General features: G+C 47.2%; 1 protein-coding gene across 4 annotated transcripts in view; it reads left to right on the top strand.

Moving 5' to 3' along the window:
• The window catches only part of RASSF5 (Ras association domain family member 5), a 109,010-nt gene extending 90,170 nt beyond the window's left edge, over positions 1-18,840 (top strand). For all 4 annotated transcript variants that reach the window (XM_075910149.1, XM_075910150.1, XM_006137230.4 and 1 more), the window contains 4 exons: positions 6,753-6,866; positions 11,374-11,671; positions 14,629-14,744; positions 16,395-18,840. In XM_075910149.1, coding sequence (XP_075766264.1) covers positions 6,753-6,866; positions 11,374-11,671; positions 14,629-14,744; positions 16,395-16,547 — 681 coding nt within the window. In that variant the 3' untranslated portion in view covers positions 16,548-18,840. The remainder of the gene's footprint in view (positions 1-6,752; positions 6,867-11,373; positions 11,672-14,628; positions 14,745-16,394) is intronic.
• The last annotated feature ends 232 nt before the right edge of the window (positions 18,841-19,072 follow it).

Below are 19,072 nucleotides of genomic sequence, written 5' to 3'. Positions count from 1 at the left end.
TGCAGCTTTGTGTATCTACTCTTATTTCATGGCTGTGCCCCTATTCCCAATAGATTTTTCTCACTCCACCTGTGGATTTTAATTCATTTCTGGGTCGTCCCATCCTCCTGTAAGAGGGCCCTTTGATTTTATAACTGACTGGTTTCCTCTGAAAGTGAGCGACTTCCTTCTTTGGACGTAGCTCCTTTGTTTTCCCGGCCCTGTGTCCAGACTCTGCGGGAGGTTGATGTTTTCCAGGTCTCCCTGCAGGGCTGAAGTCCCTTTCATTTGCCTAGTGCTCTCTCTCTGCCACGGCCCTGGAGTTCTCTGCCCTGGGTTTCCAAGGACGTGGCTGCAATCTGCCGGTCTCGCTCCTGGGAGAGGGGAAGGGCACACAAGTAGAGTGGGACACCTGGAGGCATGTAGCGGGCAGAGACCAGAAGCTCATATGATGCTTCCAGTGCTTCCAGGCATGCTGTGGGCAAGCACATGCCAGCAGTTCCACCCAGATGTTGCCATCCAGATGTGTGGGGTGCCATGGCCAGACGCACCCTCTCTAGCACCCAGGTTTCTCTCTCTCTCTCTCCCCCCCCCCCCCCAAGCTGCTGGTGCAGGAAGCCAGCCACATATATGCTGTGAGCAAAGGGGAGGGACTTCCTACACAGGATACCAGCCTTTAGGATAAACCTCACAATAACACACCCAGTTTCAGGCTGCCCAGGTCTTAAGCAAACATAGGGGAGCCTCAGAAATGTTAGACGTGAAAAATCCCTCGCTTGCATCCTTCAGGGGGCCCAGCGGTCTTGTTTTTCCCAGTGATTCCGTCAGGGTACGTTCATCCCCGCTGGTTCCTTTGCTCCTGGTCACTTGCTCTCTCAATTTCTCAGAGGCATTCTCTTTCCCCACCCCTGGCATCACTCACTTGATGCACAGAATTCAGCATAAAGGCAGGGACCTTGGAGCAACACTCTCCCAAGCAGGGTAAATAGTCCAGATAGCGAGATGGGAATTAATGCCAGCTGGAGCCCAGGCCAGCATTTGATGTAGAAGGATTAACACACTCCTTCGCTGAGGCCAACAAAAAACTCTGCCTCCGTGAAGCTGCCAGTGTGCTGAAACCAAGGCCGTTCTCCCGATTGTACTGCCGGCTTGGTTCCGGGTACCACCCCCTCTGTCAGTTTCTATAGGGAGCATGGCTCAGGGAAGGAGGGCAGGGAGATGAGCATTTTCAAGGCGCCTTCTGCCTCTTTGCCTGGAGACTTGGCAGTCTGCGTGCAGCTGAGGGTATGTGCAGCAGTGGTGTCAAGCTCTCCTCATCCACAATGTGATCTCTCCTCTTCTTTGCCATCCCACCCAGTTCTGAGGCCCCTGGGGCTGGGCTGTGCAGAGAGGGGTCAGGCTGAGATGTTTCTAGGGAGGCTGGGGTACCCTGTGGCGTGGCCTGCTCCCATGAATTAGGAGTACGCCGCAGCCAAGCCCTAGCTGTGCCTGTTGTGATTCATTTGCTTACCGCAGCCCAGAGGGTGTTTCTTCGCCTCACTGCTTTTTCAGCATCCTTGGTGTGCAGAGACAAGTCAGGCCATTGTGATTTGTCAGTAACACCCTCAAAGTCAGTCCAAGGAGCCAGGAAAAGACCTTTCCCTGAACCTCTCCTCACAAGCCGTGGCTGCACAACTGGCGTGGACTTGGATAACACCCCTCGCTGTTCCCCCACTTGCTCCCAGGCTTGGTCAGAGACCCGGGGATAACATTTGTGCATCTCCGGAAATGGCCTGCCCCGAGCCCTGCACTGTTTACATTCTCAGGCCTGTTGGGTGCTTTCTACACCCCTTTGTGGCACTGCATGTGGATCCAGGGGGCTCGATCCACGTATGGGATCGGAGTCCAGAGTGGCTGGAGGAAGCACTTAGCACCAGCACTGTTGCTTACCACCTCCCTCCTTGGGCCACTGTCCGGAAGCTATTCAGTCCTGGAGACAAAAGCTGAAAAGGGACCATAGTGCTCCCCCAGTCTAGTTCCTGTCTGAACTAGGGCAGGTCTTTTCCCAACACATTCCCTGTGATTACAGCTTCACCGTGTCGAACTAGCAGTATGAACAACCACGTGGATTGGGCTCTGGCATCTGCTCCAGCTCTGTCCCCTCCCCCGGGCTGTCAGCAACATCACATGCCGATGCTTTTCCTGGAAGGCACTCCGGAGATTTTGATTTCATTAGGCCAGTCTTGCCAGTTCTCTTCGGGGTCCCCTAAATACCAGAGCATTTGTGGTTCAGTTAATTACAGTTTAATCCCCGGGTGCTCCTAAATCTGCCTAAAGTTTGCAGTTCGTAGACCATGCTAATTGAACTCAATTTAAACTTTGATAGCAAGTAACTTTTAGCGAATTTCCAGGCAGCAGCAGATTTCCAATTCCAGAGAACAGTGTCTTTCACCTGAAGTTTCATGGACAAGAAAACACATGGGTCACGTACTTCCCCCTTGCATGTAAACCTGTGGAAGGGGAGGACTTGTTGGTAACTTCTCCATGGTTTTGTCCCTGCTGCTGTTTCCTGCCCCACTGGAGATACCATGTTGGGGGCAGAACTGGTCGTTGATGGGCCATGGGGAAGGTGTTCCATATCTTGCAGGACCTGTTGTAGAGGGAGGCATCATCCTGGTTCCTGCACACCTCCCAAAAGCAAAAGGGGTTCATAGAGCACAGAAGCAGGCTTCATGCAGCTCAGAGTAGCAGGAACGTACCCCAGTTCCTGGTGGAATTAGGGTCCATATAGCAACTTTCCTGCAGCTCCTCTGCCTGCCTGCCAAGTGGCAGCAAGAAAATCCACAGATTCCCCCCCCCCCCCCCCTTCCCTACCTTACTGGAGTCATCTGATTTTTATAGGCTTGAAGGTCGGGATCCCTGGCTGGTGTGAATCAGCATTGTTGCATTGGCTTCAATGGAGCTACATCCATTTAACATTAAGAGTGGCCACACTGGGTCAGACCAAAGGTCCATCTAGCCCAGTGTCCTGTCTGCTGACAGTGGCCAATGCCAGGTGCCCCAGAAGGAATGAACAGAACAGGGAATCATCAAGTGAGCCCACCTCATGTTGCCCATTCCCAGCTTCTGACAAACAGAGGCTAGGGACACCATCCCTGCCCATCCTGGCTGATAGCCGTTGATGGACCTAACCTCCATGAATCTATCTAGCTCATTTTTGTTAAACTCCAGGCCTTTGCAACATCCTCTGGCAAGGAGTTCCACAGGTTGACTGTGTGCTGAGTGAAGAAATACTGCCTTTTGTTTGTTTTAAACCTGCTACCTGTTAATTTCATTTGGTGACCCCTAGTTCTTGTGTTATGGGAGCAAGTAAATAACTCTGACGGCAGCTGAGCCTCTGATTCCGTATTTTGGGTCTAGAAGTAGCTGGCAGTGCCCTTTGAACCTAAGCCTGATTCAGGTACAGCCATGGCATGACTGTCAAAGATGCTGGATACCTGCAGTTTCTGCTGACATCCCTAGGAGCTGTGGGGGCTAAACACTCAGCTACGAATAGCTTATCGGGGCTTTTAATGAGCCTCCTTAATAAGCCCCTCATGGCAGTTGTATGGAAGTGTTTCTTGCCCTTTGGTTTAAATACTTTAAACACCCAGTTATGTTTTTCTATAGATCCCTAGAGGCGCGCGTCTCGTGGGATCTGCCGACTGGGGTTTTCTGATTCTCTCTCATGACTAATGAACGCCTTGACATAAAAGACCTGTGTGTGAACCCCTCCTACGTACGGCTTCAGACTGTAATTTTAGTCTCCCAAAAGGAAATTCACCAAAACCTATGAGGGGGAGAGAAAAGAACCCTTATCCCGCTGTGTTTCCCCTGCTTGGAGAACAGAGCGACTTCCAGGGCAGGCTGTGAATGCATTGATTGGATTACTGGGAACGTTGGGAGTGCGCGTGTTGTGTATTAGCCATGCAGATTGCTCACTGCTTTTGTGGTGACTGAAGTAATTACTAACGCCTCCCCAAAGCCGCTAGAATTTTGCCTGGGTGAACCTGCTGTCAGCACTATCTGCACAGGGAGAAAATGCTAGCAGAGACCTGAAAAATAGCCAGTGGTTTCCAGATGTTGGGCGAGGGGCCTAACATTAGGCAGCTGCAGGTGGATGAAGTGGAACTGGCCAATGAGGCAGAAGTGGCAAATACAATGGGTGAAGCCAGGGGTGCTGCAGCTGGCTCCACACGATCTCTGGCAAAGCTCCCTGCGTCTGCTGCCATTTTACAGAGGGGGAAGCTGCAATGTGATCCCCGCGTAGTAGGGAGTGTGGTAGCTCACTTACGGTTTTCTGTGCACTCTCAGGTCCTCCTGTGACTCGTGTTCATAGAGGGGAAAGTACCCCGACTTCCCCATGCAAAATGGCAGAGAACCGCTTAGGGATGTCAAGGTATAGTCGACTACATAATTATTTGTTGAGTACTTACTTACATACACTCACTCACTCGCTCTTCCCCCCCTCCCCCAGGCAGAAAGCAGGGGAGGCAGTGCATGCCAGCTCCCATGGAGCCATTTCCACCCCCTCTTCCCTCCCGCTGCCTCCCACAGAGGCAGTGGGGGGGGGGGGGGGAGAGGCAGGTCAGGCAAGAGCTGGCATGCATGGGGAGCCAGCCCCCCTTCCATGCCGGCTTTTTCAGAGCTGCCTCCCCCCGCCTTCCATAGAAGTAGTGGGATGGGGCAGGCAGGAGCTTAAAAGCCGGCTCAGTGAGTACTGGCTCTTCCCTCCCCTGCTTGTAAACATGTAACTGCTAAAATGTCAAATAGTTGCATGTTGACAGAAATGCCCAATAGGTAACATCCCAGGAACAATTGCTTAGGTGCTGTTCTTTTGCTACAGTTAATGCTCCACAAAGATACCCCCAATTTCTCAGGGACTTTGTGTCTTTTCGTTAATTGCACGTGGGCTTACTTAAAGCATCCATGACGAGTTCCACAAACATGCAACTCCGTTGGGTCTTCCATGTGGACTGCAGGCTCCAAGGTGCATTCCACAATGAAAATCTTCCTCGCCCCCTTGTTTCCAGGTCCCTCTTTGGACTCCCCCATGAAACTCTCAAATCTCTGCTGTTTCCAACTTGCCGTATGGGGGACGCTTTTCTGCAGTGCTAGGGGAAGCGGTTCAAGAAAGCTATTATTTTTGCCCCTTGCCATCAGCAGCACATAACCCAGAAATATTCCTGTTGGGGGCTGCAAGGAGCAAATATGATAGACCCACTGATCCATTATGCTGCAGATGGTGCGGGCCATTGGCATGTGCAAGATGGAGATGTTTTACAGATGAAGTGTGTGGTGCAGGAGCATCCAAAACCCCATGAGAACAAAAGCCATTAGTGGCTTGTCTGTTCCTTTGCCTCCCCATTGGTCTTCACATTCATCAGCCTGTAGGAGCCATTGTAGTCATTAAATCACCCAGAACACTCTGGGTCAATACATCACTGAAGAACTCTTTGGAGTTATAACAGCCATCTGCCTGTCATTACTGACTGTGCAAATCTCAGACCCTCCTGCATGGCAGACCTATGTGGCATTTCTCAGCTTTCCAGAAGGGACAGCTTAGAGCTTTAAGCACCGCGTTTGAAATACCTTAGATTCCTTGGAAGCAGTGGGTTGAATTCCAGTAGGGTTAAAAAAACAAACCCACCCACTGTCACCCCTTTGAGAAAATTCCGTGCAGGTTTAATAAAGTCCTCTGGACAAAACTCTAAACCCTCTTCACTCTGCAGGAAAACTAAGGAAGCCACAAAACTCTCCATGAAAATGGCACCAGGGGGCGGGCGGGCGGGCGCTAAGAGGATGCCTTTACGTCTTTAGCCAAAATTTACTCTTTTTACACTGTTATGCAGGTTGCTGGTTCTTTTCCAAAGGTATCTATGGCAGCTCCCATGGAGCCATTTCCACCCCCTCTTCCCTCCTGCTGCCTCCCACAGAGGCAGTGGGGAGGGAGAGGCAGGTCAGGCAAGAGCTGGCATGCATTTTCCAAAGGTAGCTATGCCTCTGAGGCCTGTAGTATAAATATTAAGAAGTGTATTCTTATGGAGACCTTGCTGCACATGCTTCTGAAATGCAACTACCAGTGGGATGGAGGGTTAACAGTCAACTTATGTAGGGTGTATTCATCATGTGGTTCTTTCTTAGGCCAGGTCTACGCTAGACCCGGCAGCTCAGCTTAAGGTACGCAACTCTAGCTACGTAGTATATATACCTGGAGTCTGCTTACCTTAAGCCGAACTTGGCAGCGTCCCCACAGCGGGAGGCCAATGGGGGCACTTCCTCCCATCGGCTTCCCTTACTCTTCACAAAAGGAGGAGTACCTGACACCAGAGGGGGCACCCTCTGAGTTTGATTTAGCGAGTCTTAACAAGACTCGCTAAATCAAACTCTGGAAGATCGATTGCAGCAGTGATCTTCCAAGTAGTGAAGATCTCTTTTACATTGTAAGCTTTTTGGAGAAGGGTCTTGTTTCTGTGTGTACAGTACCTAGCATGGTGGAGTCTTGATGCTTGATTAGGGCCTGTAGGCATGATACCAGTACAAATAATAGCAAAAAATGACATTATCTTCTCCGTCATGCTTGTTGTAAACTCTCAAATCAGGGATCCTGTCTGTCTTTATGCTTGTATGTATATCCTAGCGAAGCCAGAGCCATGAAGAGCACACCATTTGCAGCAGACAGTTTGAATGGCGCTCCCGGCAGCACGGTGACATACAGACAGAAGGCATTAACTATTATTTATTTCTTGTTTCAGAATGTGACAAAAACAGTAGAAGAAGAAAAACCCAAAGCTCCCACTGTCGAGGAGATTAAACAGAAAATCGATGCTTACAACACCAAGGTTACAAACTGCTTGTTGATGAAGTTGGTATGTATTTTATTTCTCTGTCTACTTTACTTTGTGCATTAGGTAGGCATTTTAATTCTGGTTTTGGAGGTGCCTCGGCCGTTATGCTGCATCTTTTCATAGGGGGAGAAATTCACCCAACGTGGATAGCTCTGGGTCATCTGCCAAATAACTGCAGGTGATCAGGTCCTACGGCAATGAGAATAATCAGGCAGATGGCGTAAATACATGGGGGAGACAACTGCATTCATAAACAGCAGACAATCAGATGATGTAACTTCATTGGTTACCGGCACAGGGTGTAGAACATAAGGGTGGCTAAACTGGGTCAGACCAAAGGTCCATCTAGCCCAGTGTCCTGTCTGCCAACAGTGGCCAGTACCAGATGCCCCAGAGGGAGTGAACAGACCAGGGAATCATCACGTGATCCCTCTCTTATCATCCATTTTCAAGCTTGCCTTGCATTTGAACCATAGTCTGTCAAATGAATTCTGAGTGTAGCATTCATATGAACCTATTTTAGCAGTTGCATTCTCCTGAAATGCTTAAGACTACAGACTGGCCTGAATCAAAAACTTAGGTCTAAACAGACCCAGCCTTTGAGGATGGGGTCATGGAAAGCAGTATTTGAATTTGCATTTTAACTCAGACTGCATCCAATGCTCTTCTTATGAAAGTAGGAGAATTTGCAGGGGGAAGAGCATAAGCTCTTTGGGGGTAGAGACTGTGTCTTTTTCTATACAGGACCTAATGCAAGGGGTCCCAATGGTTGGTTGGTGTGTCATGGCGCTATTGTACAGGTTGAACCGCTCTAGTCTGGCACCTGCAGGATCTGGCCAGTGTCAAACCAGAGAATTTGCCGGACTACGGGAGGTCAATATTGTTTAACAGCATCACCAGCACTTCCACTGCTTAGTGGACTCTTACAAGACGTTAGGGGTAAACTAGAGCTAAATAGCACAGAGCCAGGACTGGTGGCGGTAAAGAAACTTTGAGACCACAGGAAACTTGGCTACCCCCATGATAAGTGGACACCCGGCTAACTACAATCATACCGGACCACAGATGGTGCCGGACTAGAGAGGTTCAACCTGTACTACTAATTGATGGGAGTAAAATTTCAGAATCCTTTGTGATCTGGGAGCCTATTTCACTTAGGGAGACCAAAGCTCTGACAGCAAAGTGCTTTGGAAATTTGTACCCACTGGTTAAGGCCTTTCTAGTGCAAAGTACCATCGTTCAGTCTTAAGCAAGGAGGGATAGCTTGGTGGTTTGAGCATTGGCCTGCCAAACCCAGGGTTGTGAGCTCAGTCTTTGAAGGGGCTATTTAGGGATCTGGGGCAAATCTGTCAGGAATGGTACCTGGTCCTGCCATGAGGACAGGGAGCTGGACTCGATGACCTCTCAAGGTCCCTTCCAGGTCTATGAGATGGGTATATCTCCATATATTAAAAGCAACTTGCTGACTTTTCAGGAGCCACTCTGAGAACCAAATTAAATGCTTCTGGGCTTCTTTCTTGCAGATAGTTGTCAAAAGAAAAAATACCCACCATTCTACCAGGCTTCCTCAATGGGATCTCAGGAGAGGCTAATAATTCCTGTGACCCCAAGACTCAGCTCCTGGTTGAACCCTACTGATGTTTCCCTATAGTTAAATTAAGGGGGATCCAGTAGACATAGAATACTTAGATTTTCAGAAAGCCTTTGACAAGGTCCCTCACCAAAGGCTCTTGTGTAAATTACATGGCCATGGGATAAGAGGGAAGGTCCTTTCTTGGATTGAGAACTGGTTAAAAGACAGGAAACGAAGGGAAGGAATAAATGGTAAATTTTCAGAATAGAGAGGGGTAACTAGTGGTATCCCCCAAGGGTCATTCCTTGGACTAATCCTATTCAACTTATTCATAAACGATCTGGAGAAAGGGGTAAGCAGTGAGGTGGTAAAGTTGGTGGATGATACAAAACTGTTGAGGATAGTCAAGACAGAAGCAGACTGTGAGGGACTCCAAAAAGATCTCACCAAACTGAGTGATTGGGCAACAAAATGGCAAATGAAATTTAATGTGGGTAAGTGTAAAGTAATGCACATCGGGAAAAATAACCACAACTATACGTACAATATGATGGGGGCTAATTTGGCTACGACAAATCAGGAAACAGATCTTGGAGTTATCATGGACAGTTCTCTGAAAACTTCCACACAGTGTGCAGCGGCGGTCAAAAAGGCAATTAGGATGCTAGGAATTATTAAGAAAGGGATAGAAAATAAGACACAGAATATCTTACTGTCCCTGTATAAAACTATGGTACGCCCACATCTTGAATACTGTGTACAGATGTGGTCTCCTCACCTCAAAAAAGATATTTTGGCCTTGGAAAGGGTTCAGAAAAGGGCAACTAAAATGATTAGGGATTTGGAACGAGTCCCATATGAGGAGAGGTTAAAGCGACTGGGACATTTCAGTTTAGAAAAGAGGAGACTGAGGGGGGATATGATCGAGGGATATAAAATCATGAGTGGTGTCGAGAGGGCAGATAAAGAAAAGTTATTTATTAGTTTCCTAAATAGAAGAACTACAGGACACCAAATGAAATTAATGGGTAGCAGGTTTAAAACTAATGAAAGAAAGTTCTTCTTCACACAGCGTGTAGTCAACCTGTGGAACTCCTTGCCAGAAGAGGCTGTGAAGGCTAGGACTATAACAGAGTTTAAAGAGAAGCTAGATAATTTCATGGAGGTGAGGTCCATAAAAGGCTATTAGCCAGGGGATAGAATTGGTGTCCCTGGCCTCTGTTTGTCAGAGGCTGGAGAGGGATGGCAGGAGACAAATCGCCTGATTATTGTCTTCGGTCCACCCTCTCTGGGGCACCTGGTGCTGGCCACTGTCAGCAGACAGGCTACTGGGCTAGATGGACCTTTGGTCTGACTCAGTACGGCCGTTCTTATGTTCAAAGGCCATGAAGCTGTGAATTTAGTAGGGCTGTACAGATAATAATACAGGGTTTTGTTTTCCAGGGCTGCCATTCAGCACCTGAAGCACTTATTCACCAGCCTTATTTACACTGGGGTTCGTTTGGCATGAGCCACCACAGTTCAGAAGCTTGTTTTACAACTTTTTTTCCCCCCCACTGTGGAAATTGTCAGAGTAATTTCAGTGTCCAGCAAATGACTTGTCACCCATAGATCAGGCTGTATTGTACTAGCTTGGATGAGTCACGATAACTAGAAAGTTGCATCACTGCAGTTCAGCAGCTGTCACACAGCTGACTTGGAGCTTGGTCAAACTTCTGAACAAAGTTGTGGAACCCATTGTCATTTGCTTACAATTCTAGCCCTTGATTGCAGCCTTGTTTATTTCTTGGGAGGAAAAACAAACTCTGTAAATCAAGAGCTGTTGGTAAATCTTGTGGGGGCTAAGGAAATGGTTGAGTTGACAAATCAGATTTAACAAAAGGAGCAAATTTCACAAAGCTTGTCAGTTTATGGAAACAAAGCCCCAAGTTGTTTCAAGAACCAGTCCTCACTTATGACTGAAGTGAACAAAAACAAGAGCAGGGAAGAGTCTTCTAGCAGCCAGGGGTCACTTAAGGGATATTTTCCCTCTTTTTGTGACCCATGATGTAAGATTGGAGTAGCATAGGTTCCAAAGGAGTTTTTCGTGGATCATTTTCTTGTAAGGCAAATGGGCCATCTTTTGCTTATAACCTGTATGGTCTTGGGCCTCTGTAGCAATTCACTTAAACAATCAATTCCACAGGTCCTAATCTTTTGTAGTTTGTTACTGTGTGGCAATCCACATGTTGTCCATTCTTAACCAGAGTTAGATTTCTCATAAGTCTGTGTAAAGGGCCCTTATCTCCAGATCTGGCCCAGGATGATGAAAAATCTCACAGCTCTCCTTCTCAATTGATGGAAATCATAGAACACTAGAACTGGAAGGGACTTCGAGAGGTCATTGAGTCCTGTCCCCTGCCCTCTCAGCAGGACTCAGTGCTGTCTAGACGATCCCTGATAGATGTCTGTCTAACCTGCTCTTAAATGTTGTACGATTTCAAAGATTTGGAGTGAAACTGGTATGAAAATAGCCAGTATAGCTCCAAATTATCCCCCCTCAAAACTCCAGTTCAGATGTTTATATGTTCTCTCCAAACCCCCTCTCCAGTGAAAGCAGACAGAAGTGTAATTGCAAGCACAAAGGGTATTTAATGTCAGTCAGTTTTCATAACTCTTCCCTGCAGCAGGAACAGTTTCCATAGAAGGAGACAGCAGCTGGATCGGAAGAATGGGAGGGCATTATTAAATAGCAGAGCACAGAAATAGTTCTGTAGTGACTAACCCTAAATTCTAGTGCCTTGGAGATTATTAATGGGGAAGTTTCAGGCATGATAGAAAACTGCCCTTGCCGTTTTGTCTGCCACTGGGTAAAGTATTGCAAAAAGCCCATCCACCATTACAGGCATTCGCTGAAAACCAGGCTTGCACCATGAGCGCATTGAAACTTGACTTTGGCCATCTCCTTTGCCTTAGAATGAGGATGGCACTTACACGGGCTTCATCAAAGTGCACTTGAAACTGCGCCGGCCGGTGACTGTGCCAGCCGGCATCAGGCCGCAGTCCATCTACGATGCCCTGAAGGAGGTGAACCTGGCAGAGACGACGGAGAAGAGAACGTCTTTCTACTTGCCGCTGGATGCCGTCACGCAGCTGCACATCAGCAGCACGACCACCGTCGGCGAGGTGATCCTGGGGCTTCTCAAGAAGTTTATGGTGGTAGATAATCCGCAGAAGTTTGCACTTTTCAAGGAGATGCAGAAAGATGGGCAAGGTGAGTTCACCCCGTATCCGGCAGCCTATCCCATAGGGGCTCAGTGAGGAGTCTTCCCACCCGCACCTCCCCTCCCCATTCCTCTCCTGTAGGGATGCTTTCTCTCCCTTCCAGAGCTGGTAAAATTGTGATTTGCGTTATGATAGAGCAAGAGGTGCTCTCTGACCCACTGTACAAGGTGCCAAACATAGACAGCACCGGTATTCCCTGTAAACTGTGTGCTTGGGCAACCACCCAGGAGAAATTCAAATGCCACCTATCTGATTAGCAGAGCACCCACAGCTGGCAGTATGGCTTTCTACTGGTGGTGCACATCTGCACATGCCTTGGTGCACAGAACAAAATGTATTGCCCACACGGAAACAATTAGAGGGAACATTGGACAGCGCCTGCCCCAAAGACATTGCAACTTAAATCATGAGACAGACAAAGGGTGGCAGAAAGGGAGGATTGTGATCCCTATCTGTAAGATGGCAAACTAAGGACTTGAAAGATGAAGTGACTTGACCAAGCTCATAGGGGGAGTCGGTGGCAGACCTGGGAAATGATCCTAAATCTCTGGCGTCCCGGTCCAGTGCCTGAATCCATGTTTCCTCTCATTTGGTAGTGTCATTCCTACCAGCAGCGCTGTCAGAGGCTGTGCTTTCCCACCAGAAGATCTGCTTTGTGTCATTCTTCCCACTGCATTCATGGAGGAAGAGCCATAATAGCCAACCCATGTATATGTGGCCTCCCACCATAGTGATCCTGACTTCTTGTGGCCACATAAGGGTCAAATCTCACTTGTTGCAGGAGTTAGGGATGGCCTGGGACAAAATGCAGATGATCAGATGTGCCTGCGATTTCAGTTGGATTAAGTGACTCCCTACCCTGAGCGGCTGTGTAATGGTTTGGGCACTGCGTACGCACCTTGCAGCAGGGGCTGCTTATAGTCAGTCCGTCTTTCTTTGCTGGGGTGTGTTCAGGGTGTGTGTGAAAGGAGCTATATAAACTATAGATTACAGGCCAGAACACTTTGCAGCCTCACTGGTGTTGAACGGACGAATACATCAAAGAGTGAAGTGCTCAGATATTACTGTGTGGGGGAGGGTCTATTTAGGGCCATTAAGGAGGGTTTAATCAACAGTCTGCAGCCTACTAAATCCCTGGGAAAGGTTTGCCTTCCCTCTGTGTAGTAAAACAATCCTGCTACTATCTTATTCAGCCTCAGTGCCAGCCCCCTCTTAGCTAATGCAGTTATACATTGTTTAACAATGAAACTACCCCTGTTCTCTGGTGCACAGATAGGATCTAATTTCCAGTACCACAAGTAGCTCCTACTTAAGTTACAAGGCCTAGTGTCGGAGCCCAGAGGCAAACATGGCCACCTTTGTGGAATGCAAGCTGTTGCAACGGAAGCTAGGAGGTGCCACGGACTAGCTGGCTTGGGAGCCCCCTATAGATTCTTGCGCCAAATTGTATTGTCGTGGTGGAAGAGAACTCCTTATGAAATGCAGCCACTTATGCCCCAGGCTTGTCAGCTCAGTTATAGTGGCCGGCTTCATGCATTAAAATCATGTTCTAAATGTTGATACTGTGGGTGTTGCAATCCTCCTCAGGGTGACTCAGCCCTTTGAGACAGTTACTCGCCTGCACGGAATTCAGCCTTACCCTGTGCTCCTGTACACTGTGCATGAATAGCTGAGGCCAGTATGGCTCTTTTCCAGATGTTAGGCATGTCCCTGGCCAGAATGTCCTGCTCATTTATTTAGCTTCCCCGTAGCAACTCTGAGCTCTGACAATGCCTTAGCTAATACCTGCAAACGACTGGCACTCTGCCTCACAATGAGAGTTTTAACCTTAGCGGAATCGTGACACACCCACCCTTGTAAATAAGATCTTGGCATTACATTTTTTTATATATAATTGGTAGTAAAGGGAGCAGCTCTGCCTGGAAATCCTGGTTTTTCTTCTTCCTTCTCTGTTCCCCGTTGTTCATAATTGTCATGTGCCTCTCCCCAAGGCTTGGGAGAAGACTCCAATTTCCACTGTGACACCTTCCACCAAACCCCCACCCAGGGGGGAAAAAACCCACCCTCAGAAATCCAACAGGAAGCTGATTTTCTTTGGTGTCATGGGTAGGCTGTCTTAGTACAAAACAGTGTAGGAGAGTCTGGATGAGGTGTTAAAATTCCTGAAGGAATCAGGTACCAAATTCCCACTGAAATTAAAGTGTGTCCTTGCCTGCAAAGGGGCTAAATTGCATGGTTCTGGTTGGGCTGGCCAGCAGGGCGGGCTCTTCCTGGGTGAGAGATGGTATTTATACAGATCCTTTCATGGGAGGGTCTTACTACGCTTGGGCCCAGACTTTGTAATTTGGGTGCATAACTTTAAGCTTCTCAGTCCTAATGCAGGCACCTCAACTCATGGGCTGATTTTCCAATAGGCTGAGTCCTCAGCAGTCGCATTGATAGGCACTGCAAGATCTTCCATCCTTTGGAAAATGAGGCCACTTTCATAGGCACTTACATAGGGCTTATGGGATCTGCCTGCAGACTCCCAGGGCTGAATGTGGTGCCCAGAAGAGAATTAAGCCTGATAGCACATTCACCTTGAAGCAGGGAGAGTGAATGGGCTTTCACCGGCACAGTCGAAGCTAGGTCTCTGACAGGTGGCTGTGGTGTCCAGGACTGTAATTTCCGTAATAGGGATAGAACCTTTACTTAGGGTTGCATAGCTGACCAGCAGATATAGGATCTAGCTGTTGGGATCATTTGCTTTATGCACTAGTCTGCCCAGCCTCACTCTTTATAAACACCTTTGCGCGAGATGGTACAGCCCAGGGTAACTCTAGTTACAAAAGTCTAGGTCAAGATGCCTCAGGACCAACGTTTGTGTTTGTTCAGTAGCTTCCTGAGCATCTCCTGGCTTTTGATCTTCATGGCTTATTTAGAATTTCTCTCTTTTTCCTCCTGCAGTTCTCTTTCAGAAGCTTTCTCTAACAGCGTACCCCTTGTATCTCCGGCTGCTGGCTGGCCCTGACACAGACATTCTCAGTTTTGTGCTGAAGGAAAACGAAACGGGCGAAGTGGAGGTATGTCTGGGAGTCCTTTTCCCTTAGCTTTCGTGCCCATGTTAGTAGACTTCCAAAAACAAATGTCCTTGTTCAACGTGGAAGACTTCCTGCAGTAGAAACAGAGTTTGAGAGGGCAGGAGTTGCTGGGGACAAAGGGAAGAGGAGCTGCAAATTAATTTTCTGTGTGTTACCGTATGATCAACCAAAACACTGAGTTAGATGCCAGTCTTCTCAAGGAATCCTTTGAGGTGCTTTATCTTGAACTTCTGACCTACCTCAAATGCAGCAGACAACTTAGTGCATTAAAAAAAAAAAATCTGTAAAAATTCTGTGGCCTGTTGCATGCTTTTAGGCCCTAATCCATTTGTTTTTGTTTGTTCATCAAACTAAGCAATACAGTCCACCCTTAATCCTCAGATTAGATTAGCTAACTAGGGCCATAGCTAATCCACCCATTTTAAAATAGAGGCCAGTACTATGCTGTATAATAAATCTCCAGCTTCCTAGGCCTTCATTTGACTTATGCTGCACAAGATGGCAACTCAGACCTTCAGAGAGCTTAGCTAAACCCCCACATGAGATGAATCTATCAACTGCTAAGCAGTATGGGGGACTGACACATAGCGGAGTCGTCATGTCCCAAGAAAAGAAAAATAAAAAAGGCAGGACTAAGTATGTCTGAGTTCCAAAGTTAGGGCCAGATATCTGTTTGTCAGGGATAGTGCCTGATGTGTAGTACTCCTACTGCTGAGTAGAAGGTGGCCTCTCGTAACCTGCATGATGGGGTTTCCATTACAGCATCTCTTACCATCTTTTGTTGTTTTCTCAAATTAAAAGCAATCTAAGTAGAACTCTCCCTGCTTGTTATAACATGCTATGATGGGTAGTTCTGATCTCTCCTGTCCCCTTGTGATAGAAAGCACATGTGATTGTATGAGCTTCTGTGGGATACAGCTTTGTTACTTTCCTGTTTTCTTCAGTCCCTTTGGAAATTGTTTTGTGAAGCCCAGTATTGCAGTGGAAAATTTTAAGTGCTGCCAGGTTTCACTTTGGGATAGTCCCACATCACTCTAAGCTTGGTTTGCATGTTGGATCAGCACAACTCATGAAGCTGGGACATATACCTTTATGAACAGTGAAGTGGAAAATGGCTTTCCTCTCTTCTGAAAATTGGAGTTTTTGAAAAAACTTTCTTGTCCCACATTGGCCAAATATTTTCTAACCAAACCTACTCCCTCCTGCCCCATTTCAATTTTTTCAATTAAAAACAAAAAAGTTTGCACTACATCCAATTTCTAAACAAAGTCATTTCAGACTGAAAAAATTGGAATTTTTCATTTTCAAAATGTCAGTTTGTGGAAAGGGCCCCTTTCTCCCAAAGTTTTGGTTTTGATAAATCAGCATTTTGATTAAAGCATTGAGTTAGAAAAATTTCTAACCCACTCTATCTATAACTGGAGGACAAGACACTTGCAGTGTCTAATTGCAAGGCCAGTTAACTAGAGCTTTGTCTCTATAGTAAGATAACTGACCTTGCTCAGTAGCATGTCCCTGACTTTCATGTTGAGCAACCAGCTGCAGAGTGAACCACAGGTGTGCGTGTTACAGGCGAGTGGCAGAAGGTGGTGTACTGCTCACCTCATTTTTCTGGTTTTGCTTTCTCTGCAGTGGGACGCATTCTCTATCCCAGAACTACAAAATTTCTTAACAATACTGGACAGAGAGGAAAAAGACAAAATTCAGCAAGTACAAAGGAAGTACAGCAACTATAAACAAAGACTGCAGGAGACTTTGAAAGAAGCAGGGGGCAAACCCGGATAACCCCGAACACAGAGTGTGTTTATCAGCCGCAGCTAGATATTTTTAAAAAGAGATGCTTCTCAGGACACTTCAGATTTGTCTGATCCTTTCTCCTTGTCCCTCGTCTGGCGAGTGACGCACCCCACAGAGACAAATGTTGCATTTCTTTTCCTTATGAAATTTTTATCACTGGAGTACAGCCAGTCGGTAAAGAATGGGAAGTCTCCACTTAAGTCTGCAGGCCTTCGACAAACCAAATAGAGATGCTGCTTTGCTTGCCGTTGTCACATTGGATCCGTCAAGCAGCGAAACTTCATGGTAACTGCTGAATGTTAAGTCAGTAGGAATACTTACCGGGTGACTGTGGGGAACAGGATGGAACAACATTGCTTTCATCGTCCGCCCAACTGTTTACCCCTTGGCTTTGTCTGAAGGTTCTGCGGCTGCCTTGCGTGTGGTGGTTGTGTTGTGTCGTCCTGTCGTTTCATAGGTCAGGTGGCCCCAGGGGAAGCAGCAGATAAAGCAACAGGCTTGTTGCACCCCCTCCTGTGCACACTGCAGCTGTAGTTGATGCCAAACACATTTGTTGCACAATTTTAAGCTATCTACTGAAATGTAGAAAGTCAGGTGCCAAGAAGGCTCCATGTCCTAAGTAGTCTGGGCAGTAGGTTTTTACTGAGACTTTAGCTAATGTTCTTCCTAGGGAATTTGTTCCTCTCTCTCCCCCTCCTCCCCCCAATGAAATGAAAGTGAAACTAGGATTGCTTGGCTAGTTGGTCTCGGAGTGAGAGCAAGTGTTCCTTGCTGCTCAATGCGGTTGTTGTGTACATGGCCAGTTTCCAACTCAGGGACCAATACTGGACAGGTTTCCTCCTCTTTTTACAAGTAAGAGATAGTGGAGGAGAGAACATGGGGCTGACCCCTTTGCAACTGGAGCAGCAGCTGCTCAGCCTCCGGTCACCTGCTCACCTTCCATCGCTGCACCATCACCCAACCGCCTACAGAGCCTCGGCATCCTCCTCTTGTCTTCCTTCTGCACGTAGGCAAGAGGCCACTAGACTCCCTGTCTGACTCCCACCTTGCTACGCTTGGAGCTGGGAGACGTTAAAAAGAATGTCATTTCTCACCACCTTCCTTCTGTCTGAGAAGCAGCTTAGCCTTTTGCAGATATTCACAGGAGGGGTGTCTAACCCTGCCGTTGCTCCTGGTGACACACGTCTCCACATGGCTGCTCCTGGGTTCTCTGTGTTGAAGGACACCCACTTTAAAAAAAAAAAAAAATCACATTTCTCCCTGAAAAGCTTTAATCTAAGGTGTTGCTTTTAACAGGTTTTTTTCCAATGTTTCCGCTTTGTGCATTGGGTTAAGCACTGTGTGCGAAGTTAGTTTTGCTCTTTCCTTGTCTGCATCTATTCTTCGTGCAGTGAAGGGGTGTGTGAAAAGAAAGGAAACCTGATGGTAAAACCATGACAAGTGGGTAGTGCAGACACAACACCTGAAGTGACTTGAAACGGACCACCTGTGTCAAAGCACCCCTTCATGCTTGTTATATGGGGAAACTATTCCACTGCAGCAGTCAGGGTCCACTAGATACACAGTTACACAAGAAGGCAATTGTAAGAATCTCAGATTTACCTCAGTGCCTTTTTTTAAGAGTGAAACCTTTACTGTAAAACTCATGAGGACCATCTGTTGGGAAGGGCTTTTCCGAAAAGCCATTTGTCACTTTTTCCCCCTGCCCACTCAAGTACTGTAGGCATGAGGCTGATTTTCTTGGGCGTGAGAAAAGAATGGTTCAGGCTCCCTTAAGGTGACTTTTCTATGAGTATGTGTTAAACAGGAGAGTAATTGCACCACTTAGCAAGCCTGTCACTATGTAGAGGTGTCACCGCTTATTTTTTACCTGGCAGCATTGACCAGTTTGATAATAGGGCTGCAGGGCAGGGGAAACCACCCAGTTGTACTGTATTCCTTACCCAGGTGACCTTTAACAACCCTGAGGCAGCAGAAAGAGTATCAAGAAATCCCAGGCTTTGTGGGTGCTTACCCATTTGTAAAATGGGGAGAATACTTACTGACCTCTCAAGTCCACTGTGCGACAGGTAAGTCATTAGCACTTAGTGCTCTGAGCTGCAAAAGCACGATCTACAAGTATTGTCTAAAAAGAAAGTGCACTGTAAAATGTCTGTGGTTCTGAGAAGCAAGAGCCAGATTTTTGTAAGCTTCACATCTTCCTGGCTAAAAGCTGTATGTAGTTTTATGGGTGTTTATGCTGATTTTGTTTTTTCAGTGACCATCCTACCCAGCAGACCCCCAAGCATGTCTTAAAACTTTTAGTAGAAGGCATGGCTTCTTATGCAATTACTGTGAATGCTGCTGATAAGCTCCTGCAAAAAAAGGAGGGCTGTTTGTGTTTGTTTGTTTTTGGATAAGGGGCATTAAAAGAGAGAACCCATGGAACACCTGTTCTGATACAAAGCACAGTCAAGTGATTTGTGCCAAAGGCACAAGCTTTAGATATTAGCAAAGGCCCCTTCTGTGAGATG

The sequence above is a fragment of the Pelodiscus sinensis genome, chromosome 27 (assembly GCF_049634645.1).
Source record: "Pelodiscus sinensis isolate JC-2024 chromosome 27, ASM4963464v1, whole genome shotgun sequence".
NCBI lineage: Eukaryota > Metazoa > Chordata > Testudines > Trionychidae > Pelodiscus > Pelodiscus sinensis.
Note: the sequence above shows the minus strand (reverse complement) of the source record. Positions and strands in the feature narration are given on the sequence as shown.